At 37.4% G+C, this 20,427-nt stretch overlaps 1 protein-coding gene across 1 annotated transcript in view; it reads left to right on the top strand.

The window, feature by feature from the left end:
- The window catches only part of LOC103605610 (S-adenosylmethionine mitochondrial carrier protein-like), a gene marked incomplete at its 3' end in the record, with an annotated part of 108,356 nt that overhangs the window by 66,367 nt on the left and 21,562 nt on the right, over positions 1-20,427 (top strand). The window contains exon 4 of the mRNA XM_008590233.1: positions 13,316-13,360. Within this exon, the coding sequence (XP_008588455.1) occupies positions 13,316-13,360 (45 nt within the window). The remainder of the gene's footprint in view (positions 1-13,315; positions 13,361-20,427) is intronic.

Raw genomic sequence — 20,427 nt, 5'->3', positions numbered from 1 at the left:
AAGTTACAGAAAAGGAACATAGGTGGTTACAAAAGAACAGTAAGGTAATTGTCATGGCAACAGTCATTAGGTTTGGCTGCACCAAGGACATCTGCCTTTAGAGCCAGCAATTTTGCTGTGTTACAATTCTTTATCTACAACAGAGACTTTAGCCCAGGGAAAGTTTTTTGTCTTTCACAAGCTTAACATTTTTATGTGTAATTTTAAAAAGTTAGGCTATACCTGAAACTACAGGGCCTTGGAAGCTAGGCCCTGTGAAGTACATTTGCTTTGTTAATGTTAGCATACTCCTCCACATATGTGCCTTTGTTAACAAGGACATTTGGTAGAATAATAGGTAAAATAATCTGCTTTTTGTTGTAGAATTTCTGGAGGGGTTGGCTACTTATTTTTCCTCTCCCCTCTTTGTTGCTTTCGGAGTAAGGAGGTGCTAAAATGGAGGGAAGGAAGGAGTTGTAGGTGGGAAAGACTGCTGAACTGTACATGTTAATGCTATTCTCAGCTACAGAAAAAAAATCTTAAGACAACGTGATTATATTTTGTAGGGGATTAAAGTTGCATGCAAATTCTAACTGAAAACATCTGTTTCCTGACTCTGTGCCAGAGTTCTAACATATTTACAGTTCTAGTTTTGAAGTTCCTGAATCTCAAGCACCTTCCCAACTACTCTCTGGCTGTTTTCTTAGAGGGCTTAAATCAACACTGCTTAACATACTGGAAATAACTATGTGAAGAGCTGAAAACGAGCTTCTTCATTTGCTTCTTATAAAAAGAAGAAATTTTTTAGGATTCATGAGCAAGAATTATCCTAATTGCTGAGTGATAATTTTAAAAATTGTGGGATGATCCACAGTTTATTCTAGGAAACCAATGAAAATAAATAGATCACTGAAGGAATCAGTGTATATGTGTATGTATGTATATGTGTATGTATATTTCTATGTTAGTAGTTTTAAAAAGTTTTCCCCAGTGTTTATACTGCTCAGTTATTTTGGTGAAAGTTTGGAGCAGTGCTGAGGGAGGAATGAAGGCAGGTAAGTAGTGGGGAGGGAGGGAAGGAGTCAGCTACTTGCGTGTCCTAACCACCCTACAAACCTGTTTTAATTTTTCATGATTCTTTTCAAGTTGTAATTTTGCATAAATGCACAAAGAATGTATAGATACAAATGATTTGAGTATTAGGTGACAACTTTTATTGCTCCTGGCTAGTTTTTGAAATTTTATTTATTTTTATTTTTTAGAGTTTNTTTTTTTTTATTTTTAGGTAGGGCCCAACTTGTATCTACCTGCAACATTATATTTATTTTCTGCTACATCATACATATGTTGGTAATTCCTGATACCATAATTGCACTACATAAGAAATGCCTACAGACTCCTGGTAGTAGGATTAAATGTTAAAGCAAGTATTGAACATTAGGGGTCAGTTAATATTAAATTAACTGGGTGTATTAGGGGTGTATTAGAATCACTATCTTGAAGTGTGAAAGCCAGTGTGATTTTTGTGATTCTCATTTTGATTGATTTGTTAATTTAAACTTGATACCTAAAAGAAGTTTCCTTTGTGTTCTGATATACCTTAATATTAACAGAGCACTGGGAAACCATCCATTAGAACATTTTTGTTACCTGAAAAATTGCTTCAGAAATAGAGAAAACCTGGATAAATAAACATGTGTGTCACCTCTCCCCCCAGGGTGTTGGAGGTGCAAAGGATTACTCAAAGCACATTTCTTCTGAGCAGTGAGAAGCCTTGAAGGGGTTAATTACTACGAACCCTCAAGAGAGAGGGATTCCTTGGAAAATTAAGATTGAACTGGGGTCTTCTCTCAGTATTTATTCTCCAGGCCAGGAAGTTACAGAAAAGGAACATAGGTGGTTACAAAAGAACAGTAAGGTAATTGTCATGGCAACAGTCATTAGGTTTGGCTGCACCAAGGACATCTGCCTTTAGAGCCAGCAATTTTGCTGTGTTACAATTCTTTATCTACAACAGAGACTTTAGCCCAGGGAAAGTTTTTTGTCTTTCACAAGCTTAACATTTTTATGTGTAATTTTAAAAAGTTAGGCTATACCTGAAACTACAGGGCCTTGGAAGCTAGGCCCTGTGAAGTACATTTGCTTTGTTAATGTTAGCATACTCCTCCACATATGTGCCTTTGTTAACAAGGACATTTGGTAGAATAATAGGTAAAATAATCTGCTTTTTGTTGTAGAATTTCTGGAGGGGTTGGCTACTTATTTTTCCTCTCCCCTCTTTGTTGCTTTCGGAGTAAGGAGGTGCTAAAATGGAGGGAAGGAAGGAGTTGTAGGTGGGAAAGACTGCTGAACTGTACATGTTAATGCTATTCTCAGCTGCAGAAAAAAAATCTTAAGACAACGTGATTATATTTTGTAGGGGATTAAAGTTGCATGCAAATTCTAACTGAAAACATCTGTTTCCTGACTCTGTGCCAGAGTTCTAACATATTTACAGTTCTAGTTTTGAAGTTCCTGAATCTCAAGCACCTTCCCAACTACTCTCTGGCTGTTTTCTTAGAGGGCTTAAATCAACACTGCTTAACATACTGGAAATAACTATGTGAAGAGCTGAAAACGAGCTTCTTCATTTGCTTCTTATACACAAGAAGAAATTTTTTAGGATTCATGAGCAAGAATTATCCTAATTGCTGAGTGATAATTTTAAAAATTGTGGGATGATCCACAGTTTATTCTAGGAAACCAATGAAAATAAATAGATCACTGAAGGAATCAGTGTATATGTGTATGTATGTATATGTGTATGTATATTTCTATGTTAGTAGTTTTAAAAAGTTTTCCCCAGTGTTTCTGATTTTATTTGTTAAGAATCCCAACTAATAAAAAATGGTTCCTTTTTACATTTTTTTTTATTTTTAGGTAGGGCCCAACTTGTATCTACCTGCAACATTATATTTATTTTCTGCTACATCATACATATGTTGGTAATTCCTGATACCATAATTGCACTACATAAGAAATGCCTACAGACTCCTGGTAGTAGGATTAAATGTTAAAGCAAGTATTGAACATTAGGGGTCAGTTAATATTAAATTAACTGGGTGTATTAGGGGTGTATTAGAATCACTATCTTGAAGTGTGAAAGCCAGTGTGATTTTTGTGATTCTCATTTTGATTGATTTGTTAATTTAAACTTGATACCTAAAAGAAGTTTCCTTTGTGTTCTGATATACCTTAATATTAACAGAGCACTTTCTGGGCTGGCCCGGTGGCGCACTGCTACAGTGCGCCGCTTGGGAAGTGCGGCGGCGCTCCCACCGAGGGTTCGGATCCCACATGCAGACTGGCCGCTCACTGGCTGAGCGAGGAGCGAGGGCAACACCGAGGGTTGCGATCCCGTTGCCGGTCCCGGTCCGGTACGGGCGCGACACTGAGGGTTGCGATCCGTTGCCGGACACGAAAAAAGACAAAAAGGAAAAAAAAAAAAAACAGAGCACTTTCTAAGGATGATTGTGCTAAGGAAATGTTAATGTTGCGCCTCATCCTACCACATTATTGTTAGGTATGTTCAGCAATAATACATTTACAATTGGTATGATATATCTAGAAAGTCCTACACATTAGAAATGATTGATTAAACAAATATAGTATTTTGTGATGAAAAAAAATTGGAAATAAGCCATCAATGAGGGGCAGTTAAATATTATGAAATGTTATGCAATGTTGAGAAAGAATACCAGATTTATATTAATCAGCATGGAAATATCTTTAAGACATTGGTTAGGGAAAAAAATCAAGTTTTGGAACTATATGTGTACTAATGTTTAATTAAAAAACCTCCCAAAACAAAAAAATAACACTAAATTTGAGATAAATGAGAAGCTATATCCCAAACTATTAAAGACAGTTAACTCTAATTGGACTTCTGTATATTAATTTTAATAATGACAATGTAGGCATGCTTTACTCATACACTTATTTTTATTATGGAAAATTTCAAACATAAAGTAAACACAATAGTATAATGAACCCTGAAGTACCCATCATGAAGCTGCAACAGTTATCAATATTCTGCCATTTTAATTTCATCTGTATCTCTACCCACTCTATCTTGATTACTATTATATTTTTTCTGTATATTTTTAGGTAAAGGAACATAGGTGGTTACATTGAAATGCACAAATCATGTACATACACTTTTGACAAATGTCTACAGTCATGTAATCCACATTCTATTATATTTAATATTTCCATATTTCTAGAACATTCTCTTGTATCCCATCCTATACTGACCATTCAGGTTATTTTTGCTTTTTCTAGAACTTTATATAAATAGAATCATACAATATGAATTCTTTTTGTGTCTGACTTCTTTTGCTTGGCGTAACCTTTTAAGGTCATCAGTGTTATGGCATTTATCAATAATTCTTTCCATTTTATTACTAACATTCCTTTTTATGAATTACCGCAATTTGTTTAGCCTTTCTCGTCCTGATGGACAGTAGCAGTTGTGGTTAAAGCTGTTATGACATTCATGTACAAGTCTTTTTGTGGACATATATTGTCCTTACTCTTGGATAAATACCTAGGAATAAAATTTCTAGATCAGATAAAAACTTAGGAAACATTTTTCAAAAGTGATTGTTCCATTTTAAGTTCCACCATCAGTGTGAGAGTTGTGGTTGCTTCACATTCTTACCATCATCTAGTTTTGTCTTTGTGATTTCAGCCATTTTAATGAGTGATGGCACCTCAGTGTGGTTTTTTAAAACATATTTTTAAAATAATAAAGGCTGGCCCATGGCTCACTTGGGTGAGCATGGTGCTGATAACACCAAGTCAAGGGTTAAGATCCCCTTACCAGTTATCTTTAAAATAAAATAAAATAAAGTAGATAAAAAAGTTTGCCATTTGGGCCGGCCCAGTGGCGCACTGCTACAGTGCGCCGCTTGGGAGCGCGGTGGCGCTCCCGCCGAGGGTTCGGATCCCACATACAGACCGGCCGCTCACTGGCTGAGCAAGGTGCGGGCGCAACACCGAGGGTTGCGATTCCGTTGCCGGTCCCGGCTCGGTACGGGCGTGACACTGAGGGTTGTGATCCGTTGCCGGTCACGAAAAAAGACAAAAAAAGAGGGGAAAGAAAAAAAAGTTTGCCATTTGGGCCGGCCCAGTGGCGCACTGCTACAGTGCGCCGCTTGGGAGCGCGGTGGCGCTCCCGCCGAGGGTTCGGATCCCACATACAGACCGGCCGCTCACTGGCTGAGCAAGGTGCGGGCGCAACACCGAGGGTTGCGATTCCGTTGCCGGTCCCGGCTCAGACTTTATCCATATTGTGACATGTATTAAAAATTCATTACTTTTTATGGCTGAATGGTATTCCACTTGTGTATATGCCACATTTTGTTTATCCATTCATCTGTTGATAGACTTGGGTTGTTTGGCTATTGTGACTTATCCTGCAGTAAAGATTGGTGTACACAAGTATCTGTTTTAGTCCATTTTCAATTATTTTGGCTAGATACCTAGAAGAAGTATTACTCTGTCATATGGCAATTCTATGTTTAACTTTTTAAGGAACTACCAAGCTTTTTTCTCAGGGGATTTTATTTGGCATTTCCCTGGTGACTAACGGTGTTAAATATTTTTTTCATGTGTTTATATTTGTGATTTGTTTATCTTCCTTTGTGAAGTGTTTGTTCAAGTATTTTGCACATTTTAAAAATTGGGTTGTTTTCTTTTTAATAGAGTTTTGAAGGTTTTTGTATATTATGAGTTAAGTTCTTTGTCAGACACATGTTTTGTAAATATTTTCTTGTAGTATGAGGCTTGCTTTATTGGGTACATACCCAGAAGTGGAATTGCTGGATCATATAGTAATTCTATTTTTAATTTTTTGAGAAACGGCCATACTGTTTTTCAAGTGGTGGCACCAATTTACATTTTCACCAACAGTGAACAGGGGTTCCAATTTCTCCATATCCTTGCCAACATTTGTTTTTTTTTTTTGTTTTTTTGTTTTTTTTTTTTGGTAGTAGCCATCCTAATGTGAGGAAATATGTGGTTTTGATTTGCATTTCCCCTAGGATTAGTGATGTTGAACATCTCTTCATATGTGTGTTGGCTATTTGTATAGCTTCTCTGGAGAAATGTCTATTCAAGTCCTTAGCCCTTTAAAAACTTGGATTGTTTTGCTGTTGAGTTCTTTATACATTCTGGATATTAACTCTTTATTAGGTTTACTATTTGTGGGTATTTTCTCTCATTGCATAGGTTGCCTTTTTTATTCTGTTGATTGTGTTCACTGATGCACATAAGTTTAATTTTGATGTCCCATTTGTCTATTTTTGCTTTTGTTATCTTTACTTTTAGTGTCATAACGAAGAAATCATTGCCAAATTGAATGTAGTTTTTCCCTGGATTTTCTTATAAGAGTTTTGTGGTTTTAGGTCTTTTGTTTAGTTCTTTCATTAATTTTGAGTTAATTTTTGTATAGGGTACGTGGTAAGGGTATAACTTCATACTTTTGCATGTTGATATCCAGTTTTACCAATACTGTTCATTGAAAAGACTCTCCTTTTCCCAATTGAATGGTATTGGCATCCTTGTTGAAAATTACTTGATCATATATGTGAGGATTTATTTCTGGGCTCTATATTCTACTCCATTATATATGTCTGTCTTGATGCCACTACCACACTGTTTTGCTCATTGTAGCTTTGTAATAACTTTTTTGTTTTGTTTTTATTTTATTTTATCAATATATAATGTAGTTAACATTCATGTCCCTTTACCGATTCCTCCCTTCCCTCCTTGCCCCCCTGCCACCTGTCAACATATCTGTTGACTTGTCTTAACAAGTTCAAGGAATTGTGATTGTTGTGTCTTCTTCCCCACCCCGTTTGTTTGTGTATTTATTTATTTATTTTTAGCTCCCATAAATAAGTGGGAACATGTGGTATTTCTCTTTCTGTGCCTGACTTATTTCACTTAATATAATTTTTTCTAAGTCCATCTATGTTGCTGCGAATGGTAGTATTTCATTCTGTTTTATAGCAGAGTAGAATTCCATTGTGTAGATATACCACATTTTCCGTATCCACTCATCCAATGATGGATGTTTGGTCTGGTTCCAACTCTTGGCTATTGTAAATAGTGCCCCAATAAACACTGGAGTACAGGTGTCTCTTTGACATGTTGATTTCCATTCCTCTGATAATAACTGTTGAAGTCAGGGAATAAGAGACCTTTAACTTCTTATTTTCAAGAGTGTTTCGGGTTTTAGGGGCTCCTTGAGATTTCATATGAATTTCAGGATGGATTTTTCTATTTCTGCAAAATAGGTGCTTAGGATTTGTCTTAAAAGTAGCTTTTGATGGGCTGGCCTGGTGGTGCACTGGAGAGTGTGCCGCTTGGGAGCGCGGCGGCGCTCCCGCCAAGGGTTTGGATCCCATGTGGAGACCGGTTCCCGCTCACTGGCTGAGTGTGGTGCGGGCGCAACACCGAGGGTTGCGATCCCGTTGCCGGTCCCCAGTACGGGCGCGACACCGAGGGTTGCGATCCCATTACCGGTCAGTAAAAAAGAGACAAAAAGGAAAAAAAAAAAAGTAGCTTTTGATGAGCAGAAATTTTAAAATTTGATGTAGTTTAATTTTTCAAAAATTTTTTCTTTTGTGGTTATTGCTTCTCATGATCTGCGAGATTTCCTTCTACCCCCAGGTCGCCAATATATTCTCATCTGTTTTCTTCTGAAAGCTTTATAGATTTAGCTTTTATGTTTAGGTCTGTGATTCATCCCTCATTAATTTTTGTGTATGTTTATGAGGTTGAAGGTCAAGGTTCATTTTTATGCTTGTGAATATGTTTTTTCTAGTACTATTTATTGAAAATATAATTTTAAACTATCTTTTCTGTTTTGTCATTTTGTCTGTCTATTCTTATGCCTATTGTCCTAATCACTGTCCTAATTGCTAGAGTTTTATAGTAAATCTTGAAATCAAATATTGTTAGTACTCCAGCTATGTTATATTTTTCAAGATTGTTTTGGCTATTCTAGGTCCTTAACATTCTAATGAGACTTTCAGAATCAGTTTGGTAATCTATATTTTAAAAAGACAAAGAGGAATCTGCTGGGATTATAATTGGGATTACTTTGAAATTATAGATTATTGGGGAGAATTGAAATATTCACAGTACTGAGTTTTTTAGTCACTACTAGTGTATTCTCTACTTAATTAGGTTTTTAAAATTTCTATTAATGGTGCTTTGCAACTTTCAGTATAGAGGTCCTACATGTCTTTTGTTAACCTTATTCCTAAGTACTTTGTGCTATTTTGATGCTATTAAAAATAGAATAAGTTTTTGAAAAATTTGTTTTTTCCCTTGTTTGCTAAGTATGTAGAAATTCTCTTTTTATTTATTTTTTGTGTATTTATATTGATTCTGTAGATTTCCTTAGGGTTTTCTGCATAAACAATCATGTCATTTGTGAATAGGAATCATTTTACTTCTTTTTCAATCTTTGTTTTTAATTTCTTTTTTCTTGCTTGATTACACTGACTACGACTTCCAGTGCAATATCGAATAGAAGTGGTGAGAACAAACATCCTAGTCTTGTTCATGATCTTAAGGGGAAAGCATTTAATGTTTCACCCTCAAGAATGATATTACCTATATTTTTTGGAGGTGTCCTTTATAAAAAGAGTGAGGATGATCCCTTCTGTTCTTATTTTGATGAACATTTTTATCATGAGTAGGTGTCAAATATATGCTTTTTAAAAATAGTGAAACTTGTTTTTAGGACTTCGGAAGTGTAGTGAATTACAGACGAATTTGACATTGCCATTATCTTCATTACAAAAAACAGTGTTATATAACTGGCACAGTAGCATGTAAATTGCTATACTAGAAGTCACTTCCACCTCGACATAGTTACTATGATGATTCTATGGAATGTAGAGAAAGAAAATCTAATCACTACCCTCAGTGATAACATTTTTAAGCACTTCCTGTGTTTAATGCACTGAATTGGTGATTGGCAATATCCCCAATGCCCCTGCTCTTGAGTCTAACCGCGCATACTCACTCATGTCCTTTTCTCTGTTAGACTGTTACTCTTACGTCCGTTTTGTCCTTTCTTTGGAAAGATGCTTTAGGAATTTTAGTATGTCTCATTAACCTAATATTTCCTTCTTTCAGGTTAATTTCCTTTATTATGTGTAAATTCTTTTCCCTATGTACAGTGTACATGAAATGGACTGTAGTTGTTAAATTAAAAAAATCTAAATGTATTTACTGTTAGAATTTTTTCCTGGTATATCAAATACTAGCAGACTAGCTTTTAATGGTTCTCACTTTTGTTGTTGTTATTTTTAAGACTAATGGTCACCCTGGGCAAGGTGTTTTTAGGTCTTCAATCGTTTGTCCTTGGTTGTCACTGGGGTTGAATGGAAAAAGCACAGAATATTTACGAGAAGAGTGGCTTTTTTATCTGTGGGATGCTAGATGGAAAACCCTAAATCAAGCACAGGAATGTGGAAATTGCTATGCAACAAAAAGGAGATTCCCTTGTGAATTGCTGGTAGGATCTCTTGAAAATTAGAATGGGCCAGTCTGTGGACCTACTCTCATATCCACAGCAAGTCTACCAACTCCATGCTGTTCTTCAATCCCTTCTGATTTGAGGTCTTCCATACAGTTTGTGACTTTTTAAAAAATCTTATTGCTGGAGAGTATTTGGTTATTTGTACCAAATGTGATAGGTTTCACAGCTTTTTAAATGTACTTTTTTGTTTCTCAGGCTTCCTAGATCACTCACAGTGGTATCCGTTGCATCTTACAGTCAAGCCTTATTTATTTTAAAAATCATATGGGTATTCTAATGTGATTATTTCATGGAAAAATAGAATTTTAGAGCTAACTGATACCTTAGAAATCATATTTTCATATCCCCTTAGTTGTATTAGAAATCATTTAACTATTTATTTAAGGACCATAAGGTTACAGACATTAATTTTAAGATCATGGCATTAGAAGCATTGACTGGCTTCAAGGATAACTCTAGTCCCATACTTTGTAATAGTTAAAGCATGCTTGTTATGTAATTTTGTATACTGTTTATTTCATTAGTGATACCTAACACTTCCTTCCCCTGTTTACCCCGCTCAGACTTTATTTTATCTATTTCACGTGGAATCCTCACATGCACTCTTGTATGAAATTATTGCTGTGTTTATTACTAATTGGAATCCATGTTGAATTTTAGCAGGTATTTTCCCCTCTACATCAGCCTCTTTGATGGTAACTGGGTTTGCTGCTGCTTACTGATTAGTGCCCTGAGTCTCAACAACCTTATTCAAACAAAACATCCTAAACGGAGGCATTAAACAGGTCACAGCAGTGAGCCATTTTGTGACTTTTGGTGCAATAAAATGGGTATGTTGTGTTTTGGAATATAAGACCTCTGAGTGCAGCTATTCATTTTCTTCATCTATAAAACATTTTAAAATAACAGCTTACATCTGTTTGGGGTATAACATTCCACGTTTTGAAGAAACACCACTGTTATGTAACTCCACACCAGACGTGGGGAGGGAGGTAGCTTTGTGACAGGCCCACGTTCTGTAGAGCTGGGAGGAGTGTTTGTTTTAACTATGGAGCCTTGGTTGCTGGCGGTCCTCCTTCCACATGTGTGGAACACATTTTCATTATTGTTTCTTCCTATTGTAAATGACAAGTGTGCACTACGATTTCAACTTGAAGAATATTTGAAAATTGATCATGTCAGGAGTTTATCTTATGAGGGATATTTCACTACTAGAAGCCACAAGTAAATTTAATTATTTGAGCATTTATAGCACATTTAATTACCTTAGTCTGTCAGTTAATCTTGTTTTAGAGAGTAAAGTTAGGTTTTACTGTCGGCTCACTTTTAAAAATAAATACCCAATGGAATAGTTTGGCCATTCCAAATGTGTGATTTTTAAATTACTTTTTTAAACTGAAGGAACAGTTTAATGAATAACTTTTAATAGAGGAAAAGAGGCAAAATCTCGTTCTATAGAATTCAAAATCTAGCAGTATTAAGTGCCAAATAAGTGCAGAAAACATTCAGTGCAGTTTTATGGGTTATTTTCATCATGAAGTGAATAATGCTAGCAAAGATTGTTACAATAAATTATAAAGCTTTTTTTATCTTACAACTGTGAAGCATTCTTGTTAAATGTGATATATTTACATTCGAGGGGAAAAAAGTACAAAGAAGAAAATTAGAATAATCTATAATCCTATTGTTAGTCCTTTTGGGTATATTTATTACATATTATAAAGTTTTAAAAATTTAGAAAGGCTTTTAGCCAGTATTTCATTTTGGTAATTAACTTAATTGGAAATAGAGCACTTTAGTTTCAAAATGGTCAATGTCAGATGCTATTAAGTTTTGGTGGGGAAGAAAAAAAACACCCTAAACTAAATTTGACTCCTCTTGTGAACTTTGACATTAAGGGTTGGGTGGCTGCTTATATATGACAATGAAAAACTTCTATGAGATTCTAGTTTGTCAAACTAATCCATGCTGTTGACATTGATTTTTTTTTTTTTTTTCTTCTCACTGCCATTTTCTTCCTGAATGGGAGACAGATTTTCTTTGTGGTTACTGTCTGTCAAACTCAGGGCCATCCTTCGCTCTGGTAGTGTAAGACCAATGATGCTAGACTTTAAATTTCTGAGTACATATAAATATTTCAGAAATAATGCCCTTAATTCATGTGAAAGTAGATACCCATTAATTCCCCCAAACTTGTGGGGACACACACACATGCATGTGCATATGTGCACACGTATGTGTTGATAATGTTCAAAGTCCACATGTACTTTTCATCTGCAATTGAGCTGAATATAGAATAACAATACTGGGGCCATGGTGTGCTCATGGGCATCATCACTGCTGGCACTGGCTCATTGACACTGACACTGATGGGATGTTATATAAGCTGGTGGGCATGGTCCACTAGTGTTCAGGCATTTTTATTTTAGGAAATATGTGGAGGTAGGTTTCTGTTTTAGAATTTTAGAAAATGTAGTTAAAAGCAAATCAATTGCACGGTGGATGAATTAATATGCAGATACATACATTTAGATGTCTTTTGGGTAGAGTAGTTAGACAAGCTCTGGAGTCAGGTTATCTGGGCTTCTTCCTAACTGTGTACTTTTAGGCTAGTTAGACAACTTCTCTGAACCTCAGTCTCCTAATCTATAAAATGTAATAATATCTAACTGTCTTATATGGTTGTCATGAGGATTCAATGAAATAAGCATAGGAAGTGCTTATTAGCACTGTGCCTGGCACGTGAAAAGTGCCTGATGATTCTAGTTCTTATTGTTAGACGGCTAATTGTAAATACTTACTACATAAGTGTGATGATTATCTTGGCCACTCATACTTCATTACTGAAGATGACTCTTCTCCCTAACTGCACGTGGGTCTGTATCAGGTGTTCAGGCCCACTTCTACTTGTGTCTGTTTAGAACCTCTCCACTCCTCCGGCATGGATTCGGTGTTCCTGCCCTGAGGAGTGCTGGGCGCCCACACCCACACTGGCTGCTCTGGTCCTGGAGTCCTGTTTCTGAACTTACTTTTGCAAGTGACTCTGCGTCTCCTCTTCTTTCTTCCCTGCCCTCTTTCCCTCCCCCTGCGCTTGCCTTCTCTCTGCATTGTCCTTTCTTCCCTCCCTCCTCTTCTCCCTCTTCCTCTCTCTCTCTCTCACACCCTCCTTTCTCTACCTGCCACCACTTCTTCTCTTACCTTCTCTGTTCCTCTTCCTCCTGCTCTGTCTCTCTCTCTCCCCTTCCTTCCCTCTCCCTTTTTCACCCCTCCTCCATTCCTCTCTCCACTTTCTTCTTTCATTTCCTTACCCTCCATCTCTCTCCTCTCTGTTTCTCTTTTAAATCCTAACACTTTGTCTGCTAAGGAGGAGTTAGCCTTAGGTCTTAAGCAGAAAAATGTCAAGTCTTTAAAGTCCTTATTACTTATGATGGGAAATACTTAGTCATTTCAGAAGCCGGACTCTGTCCATATTTTGCTTCTCTTTCCACTTCAGAAGGGCTTCACAGCACCATTTTATGTCCCTTGGGCTCAAAAGGTTAGAGGATCTACAGGCTACCGTCTCTTTCTAAACATTATATGTATACTATACCCATAAATTTGTTTAACGTTACTTTTGTTATATACATACATCTAAAATGAAATAAAGTTTCTAAGTAATAATTATGGGTTCATATAGTAATGCAGGTAAACTCTGATCTTTCCACCTAATTTATTTGATTTCTTTTTCCCCCTCAGATTCCTTTTTCTTTGGTCCAGTTTCCCCTATGGGAGTCCTTAAAAGTAAGTTTTTCAATCTTCATATAAAATTTATCTCTAATTATCACAAATACCCAACAATTTCAACATTGTGGAATAGTAGAAGTAACATTGACTAGAAGTTTAAAAACTCAAAATTATTAATAGTTGAAATATTTTTATGTGTGATTTAGTCCAGCCTTTTAAACTTGTTCAAGTGTGTGTGGGACTAGGAAATAAGCATAGCAGGCCTAACTGAAGTCCACAGATGTTCAGAAAAAAATTTCTTTCGTATTGCTATTCTTTCTCCACCCAGTTGAATTTTATTTCACTTTGTGTATGCACGTGTATGTGTGTGTGCGTGTGTGTGTGTAGAAGTTAAGGAACAACGATAAGGGTAAGTAGAAAAGAACAAGGCCCTGACATTTTTAGGCTGAGAAGACCCTGGCCTCCCCCACCCCCATGTAAGGGCAGGTAGGAGGGGGAGCAGCAGGGGACATGGGGCTCTGACTGTCCCTTCCATCTTTGCTGCTCACCTCGACCAGGACTAGGAGCCCCTGGTGAGAAGGAGCAGAGTGTGGTGAGTTGGGAGTCAACCTTGGGGAAGGTCACTCATCTATTTAAAAATAAGTTTTTAAAAACCTGTCTTTAAAACATGCAAAGACTTTGCATTAATTTTTCATCTTCTACTGCAGTGATATTGAAAATTGTGGGTCATGATATGAAGTATGGGGGTCTTTCCAAGCATTTTAAAGAATATAATAAAAAAGAAAATATTAGAGAACATCGTACCTGGTAAGGATAAATATTATTTTGTAAAACCTTGGTGTTGTGTGTGCACACGTGCACACACATACACACACGTACATTTCTGAACTGGGTTGCAATGTAAAATGGATTTCTCACTGTGGATAATGGTTACAAAGCCCTTGTTCAAGTGAAAATGTTCATGAGTGCCCAAACTGTAAAATGACAAAGTATCCAGGTGGACATTAGATAATATGAAAATAAAGGAATTACCCCCATAATTTTATGGAGTTACTAACTGTGGAGTGCTCATACACACTGTCTTTTGAAGACTGTCTGAAATAAATTCTGTTGAGGTTATATACTAAGTGATAGTAAATTGAGATAAAACATTACTCTTTTAAAAAATAAACTCTGAAATATTAAGTATTGAGAAATATTTCCTATAAATGATCTGATTTTAAGGAGTAGTACTGCTCACTTAATGTAGTTTTTTTTGTCTTTTGTTGTTTTGTTTGTTTTGTTTTGACCATTTCCTATGGTGTATGGTGAAAATAGATTTTTCAGGCAATGTTTCAGGGCGTGATGTAACAGCTATCCAATAAGAAGGTCACATTCCATTAGCATAACAGCTCTCCTTTTTAGTATGTGACAAAAGAACAATGACGCCAACAGCTGTCCAGCAAACAAGACTCACTTTATTACAGTGTCTCAATAACCAGCATTCACACAGATTCTGCACACTCTAACATCCTTATGGTCTAACTCTGCAAAGGAATGTTTTGAGGCCCAAAGAGGGAAGAAGTATAGGGCTTATTTCTTTTTAATATTAAGACCATTTCTAGCATTCTAGCTCGTTAAGAAATGTCTAGAATTTTTCAGAGTAATCATAGGTAACATTGCTATGCTTTAAAATTTTTCTTTGAGAAATGTTAAGATGCTGTTGTTTCTTTTTTAAAGGCAGGTTTCTTAAGAAATAATTTATATACAGTAGAATTTGCTCTTTATAAGTGTACATTTTTATGAGTTTTGACAAATGTTTATAGCCACCACCATAACCAAAATAGAGAATACTTCCATCACCCCAGAAAGTTCCCTCATGCCACTTTGTAGTTTATCTGCTTTCTCTACCCCCAGCCCTTGGCAACCAGTGTTCCTGTAGTTTTTCCCTTTTTCAGAATATTATATAAATAGACGTAGAGTACTGTATAGCATTTGATGCCTTGCTTTGGCATGGTCCACGCCATGGCATGATCCTAAAGGAGTCAGCTTGGGCTGCCCTCTCCAAGTTGGCAGGGCCGCTGGAGGGAGAGCTGCTGGCAAGGCTGCAGCTACGAGCACTTGCTGCAACCAGAAGGGCTGCCTGCCTCAGCTTTGTGGCTTTTGCCTTCTCTTTCGATATTTTGGTTAGCATGGCAGTTCTCTGAATTCCCAAAAGATTATAAAAATAACACAAATAATTATGTAGTCATTGAACTAAACATTCCCACAGAGTATCCGAGTAAATTGGACAATTTAAAATTATCCCCTTGTGATAAATTGACCACACCAACATATGTTCCAAAAGCACCACTCATGACTAAATATGAGCTGCAGCCTAATGTAAGTTGGCAAACATCTTTTATTGGAGGTTATATTAATGGCAAGAGAATGGTTGGCATTAATGAGAAACTATATGATTGGGACAAATTAAGTATATGGGAACAACACTGTAGAACTCCCTTTACTTGGTGGTATCCAGTTTTAATAAATCATTAAGAATCAGGTATTGGGATAAAAATATATGCTGTAAAATTATTACCTACAAAATTAGATCTTAGAAAATAAGAGGTAAATGTAACTAGTGTGTGGGGATGGTGCTGTGCACAATGACACTTTGACATTTAGATCAAGATTACAGGGCCACAGCAAATGCATAACCTTAAAATGTGCATGATAGTGCTGCTCAAATATCAGCTGTTCTTTTTACATTTGGCTCCCACCCTGTTAACAGGGTGGATCTTAACCACAGTTTGCTAACAGAGAAAGGTCACAAGATAACTTCGAGACAATGAAGGGATGGTTTGAATCTGATAAACCTCATTCCCGGAAATAGAAGCACGAGTTGATCACCTAAGATGTGGTGACCTCTAAAAAAGTTTCCTCCCTGCTTTATGGACTATTGATTTAAGCTTGCTCATACAATAAAAATAGTATCCCAAAAACCCCCCTGCAGAGAAAAATCTAAATAAAAGGCATTGTCTCATGCTCTACTGGGCTCCAGCTGCAACACGCTGACAGCCAGCAGAGAGAGAACATGTATATTGATGCATTGAGGTCTCTGTCTGTGTTTGTTATTTTCGCCGACCCTCCCTCTCCCTTTTTGGGTACCCACAACTTGACTGGAGCTGGTCTCCAACATTGCTTCTTTCACTTAGTGTAATACTTTTGAGATTCATTCATGTTGTTGCTTGTGCTGATAGTTTGTTCCTTTGTTATCACTTTGTAGTATTCCATTGGTGTGTAGATGTACTACCGTTTATTTATCTATTTGATACACATTTGAGTTGTTTCCTGTTTTTGATAATTATGAATAAAACTGCTATGAATATTTGCGTGTAGTATTTGTATGGACATACGTTTTTGTTTCTTTTGGGTAAGTACCTAGGCGTGGCATCACCGGGTATAAGGAAAGTATACATTTAATTTTATAAGAAACTGTCAAAGTGTTTTCCACAGTGGCTGTACTATTTTTCATTCCCACCAACAATGTATGAGAGTTCCAGTTGCTGTGCATCTATGTCATTTCTCATTATTAGATTAAAAGAAAATTCAGCCATTCTAATTGTATTAGCCCATTTCTGTTGCTTATAACAAAATATATGGAATTGGGTGATTTATAAGAAAACAAAATTTATTGCTTGCATTTTCTGAGGCTGGTAAGTATGTCCAAAGTCCAGAGAACACATCTGGTGAGAGCTTTGGTGCGGGTGACAGTGACAGCAGAGTATCACATTGCGATAATGGTGGAGCAGAGAGAGAACAAGAGAGAGCTAACCTTCTTATGCATTCTCCTTTTAAAGCCCTCCAAACCACACCCATGACCACCATTTTTTATCTATTCACTATAGCGTGGTCCTACAATCTAATCACCTCTTTAAGGCCCCACCTTTCAATGACCATAATAAGACTTCCCACTCTCTTAACAGTCACAGTGGGGGCCAAGTTTCTAATACATTAAACATGGGGACAAAATTCTAGCTTTAATGAGTTTGGGGGGGACGTTTAATCCATTACATTAATAGTTGTGTACTGGTATCTCATTGTAGTTTTAATTTGTGGTTTCTTCATGACTAAATAATATTGTGCAGCTTTTCATATAGTAGTGTTAAACATCTGAATGTGAAGTCACAGTGCTTTTGTAGAAGTGGACAATTTTTAACATTTATTTTTGTGTTTACAACTTTATCCATTTAAGCTTGCTATTGCAACCATAGAGAGAGATTGTATTATATGGGAGGACTTCTCAATTGCGTTCATAAGGGAATGCTACTCAGGAAAATTGTTCTCGGTGATGATATTAGCAGATTGCATACTGCAGGGAGTGAGGGTCTGGAGATCGGGGATGGCCACTATTATTTTAAACTTAACTTTGTCTGAAATGAAGTCATCACCTTTCTTCTAAAATCACTTTCTCCTGCTGTCTCCCCCATTCCTAATAATCATGCCGCTACCTTCCTGACCACCTGGTCTCAAACGCCAGATTAAAATTTGATTCTCTTGTTTCTCTTTCTCCATATCACATTACTCATCAAGTTTTGTTGACTCTCAGCTTTTGGAACCCGTGGCCAACTTTTATCAGATTTTTAGTGCCTTATGCCTAACAGGTTCTAACAGGTTCTCTACTTTCTCATCCATTGTACACACTGAATCTGTGTGATCTTCCTTAAACATCTTTTTGAAGTAACACTTATGTTCTCAGAACCTTACAACTTTCTAAAAATTCTGAAAGAATTTAAGAATCTCCACTCTGTGTCCCTAAGTGGTTTTTCCAGCCCCTTCCTCCTACCTTTTTTTTTTTTTTTTTTTGCAAATCCTTCCTCTCAGCCAGAGTAGCTGCCTTACTACCTCTGTGTTCTCCCCTCCCCAGCCCTCTTGGCTTTCCCCTCCCCTGTTCTTTGGCTCTTTTCTAGAATGTGCTTCCAGGGTTCTAAATGCAATGCATCTTTCAGAGCTCAGTTTAGTTTTGATCTGCTTGAAGTCTTCTAGTCCAGGCCTTGAAGATCTACTGTTTCTTCTCTAACATTTGTCTATATTGCTGATTGGTATTTAATCACACACTCTGTTGTGTTTAAAACATCTTAGAACTAAGAATGTTTGAACATGGCCTCAACCCCTTCCATTTACAGATAGACAACACATGTAGTCAGTGTCCCTTCATGTCCTGCCACCTTTGAGCTAGGCATTGCTCCACTCACAGGAATGCAGGGGTGAATGAGACATGGCCCATGCCCTTGAGCTCAGAGTCTATCAGAGAGGCACACGACCCCCAGACAGCTCAATGTAATGTCTGTAATTGAAGCACATGCGAGTAATGTGGGGGCCAGTCCCCGACTCTCCAAATTCTGTCACTGTACCACCTCATTTTTTTTTATAGTGCATATACTTAAAAAAAGTATTTTAGATGAAAGAGGACAGGACACCACAAAGAAGAGGGGGAAGCAAAAGAGGTAAGAAATCATATCCAGAACCTCAGAGAAGAACATTTTCCTTTAAGATTTATGTTTACTCTGGAACTTTCTGTCTGCCCAGTGAGAAGAGAAACATGATGGACTTCATGGTTCTTCTCACCTGACAAAGACCCACAGCTTATTATTTCATGTTGTCCCCTGGCTCTGGTGCCATCTTCATGCTGACTTGCAGTTTATAGCTCCGTGGCAGACCTTCCTCAGAGTGCCATCCTCAGGTGACCAACTGCCTGGCTGATGTCTTCACTCAAGACGTCTCAGGGTGACCAGTTCAAACAGAACTCTCAGCTTTTATTCCATTTCTCCCCAACCTGTTTCTTCCCCGGTCATCCACTTCTCAGTAAATAGCACAATTACCTGTTGCTTGCTCAAATAGAAACCTAACAGCTATTCCAAGGTCTCCTTTTTTTTTGTCACTCATACTCCAGTCCATCTGCAAGTCTACGGTTCTAATCAAGCCTCTAGTTCACCTCTTGTTGGAATTGCTACGCTGGCCTTCAAATGGTCTCCCTGGTTTCACTCTTGCTTCCCTAAAACATCTCCTTCGCAGCGCAGCCAGAGTGATCTTTTAAAGAAATGTCAGATCGTATCACTCCCTGCTGAAACCTTTCAGTGGCATCTCTTGAAAAAAAGAATAAAATCCAGAGCTTCAGCTCTGGCTGACAAGGCCTATGTAATCTGGCCCCTCCTGGCTCACTGGCCTTGTCCCATCCTACCTGCCACCATGTTCTGCCACACTGCGGACATCCACCTCCTGTGCTGCAGCCGCAGCAGCCTCCCCTCTCTGCTTGGATGTGCCAAGCTGGTGCTTACGCCAGGGCCCTTACTTTTGTTGTTCTCTCTGCCAGAAATATTCTTATTCATTCGTTCTACATATTATGGGTTTTTTTGTGTGTGTTGTGACACAATTTAAAAAATTTTATTCTTTATTTTTTAAATCGACCAATAATTGTATATATATTTATGGTGTACAAGATGACGTTTGAAATATGTATACATTGTGCACATCGTTACTGAGTGTCTTCTGTGTTGCCAGGAATTTTCTAGGGTCTGGGGATATTGTGATAAAGAGGACTGACAAAAATCCTTGCCCTTATTGAACATCTAACTCTTTCTTCTAGACTTTTCTCACATCCAGCTCTTTCTCATTCCTCAGGCCTTAGACCTGTTTATTTCCTTACTGGCATTTTCATAACTTAGTTTATGTAGTTATGCACTTACTGTCACATGAACACTTATTAAAGACATCAGTTGTGGGTCAAGCAGACACTGTGTGCCAGGCCCTGGGCTAAATACTCTGTATTCATTGATATCTTATTCACATCACATACAACCCAAAGAGATGGGCCTTCTTGTTATCCCCACCTTAAGACAGAGAAACGGGGGCTCAGAGAGGGTATCTTTGATCTCGTAGCCCAGGCCCTCTGTTTGCTAATGCAGCACTTTCTTTCCGTGTGACAGTGTTAATGATGACAGTGGCAGTAGTAGACACAGTAACAGCTCACATTGCTCAGTTGTGGAGTGCCAGGCTCTGTAAGAACCACTCTGCATGGATGATCTCCTACTAATTGTCATGGCAGTTCTGTGAGATAGTTGCTGTCATGGTCTTCATTTTGTAGATGGCGAAACCAAACGAGA

The sequence above is a fragment of the Galeopterus variegatus genome, unplaced genomic scaffold (genome assembly GCF_000696425.1).
Source record: "Galeopterus variegatus unplaced genomic scaffold, G_variegatus-3.0.2 Scaffold5936, whole genome shotgun sequence".
NCBI lineage: Eukaryota > Metazoa > Chordata > Mammalia > Dermoptera > Cynocephalidae > Galeopterus > Galeopterus variegatus.
This window is presented reverse-complemented; position numbering and strand designations above follow the sequence as displayed.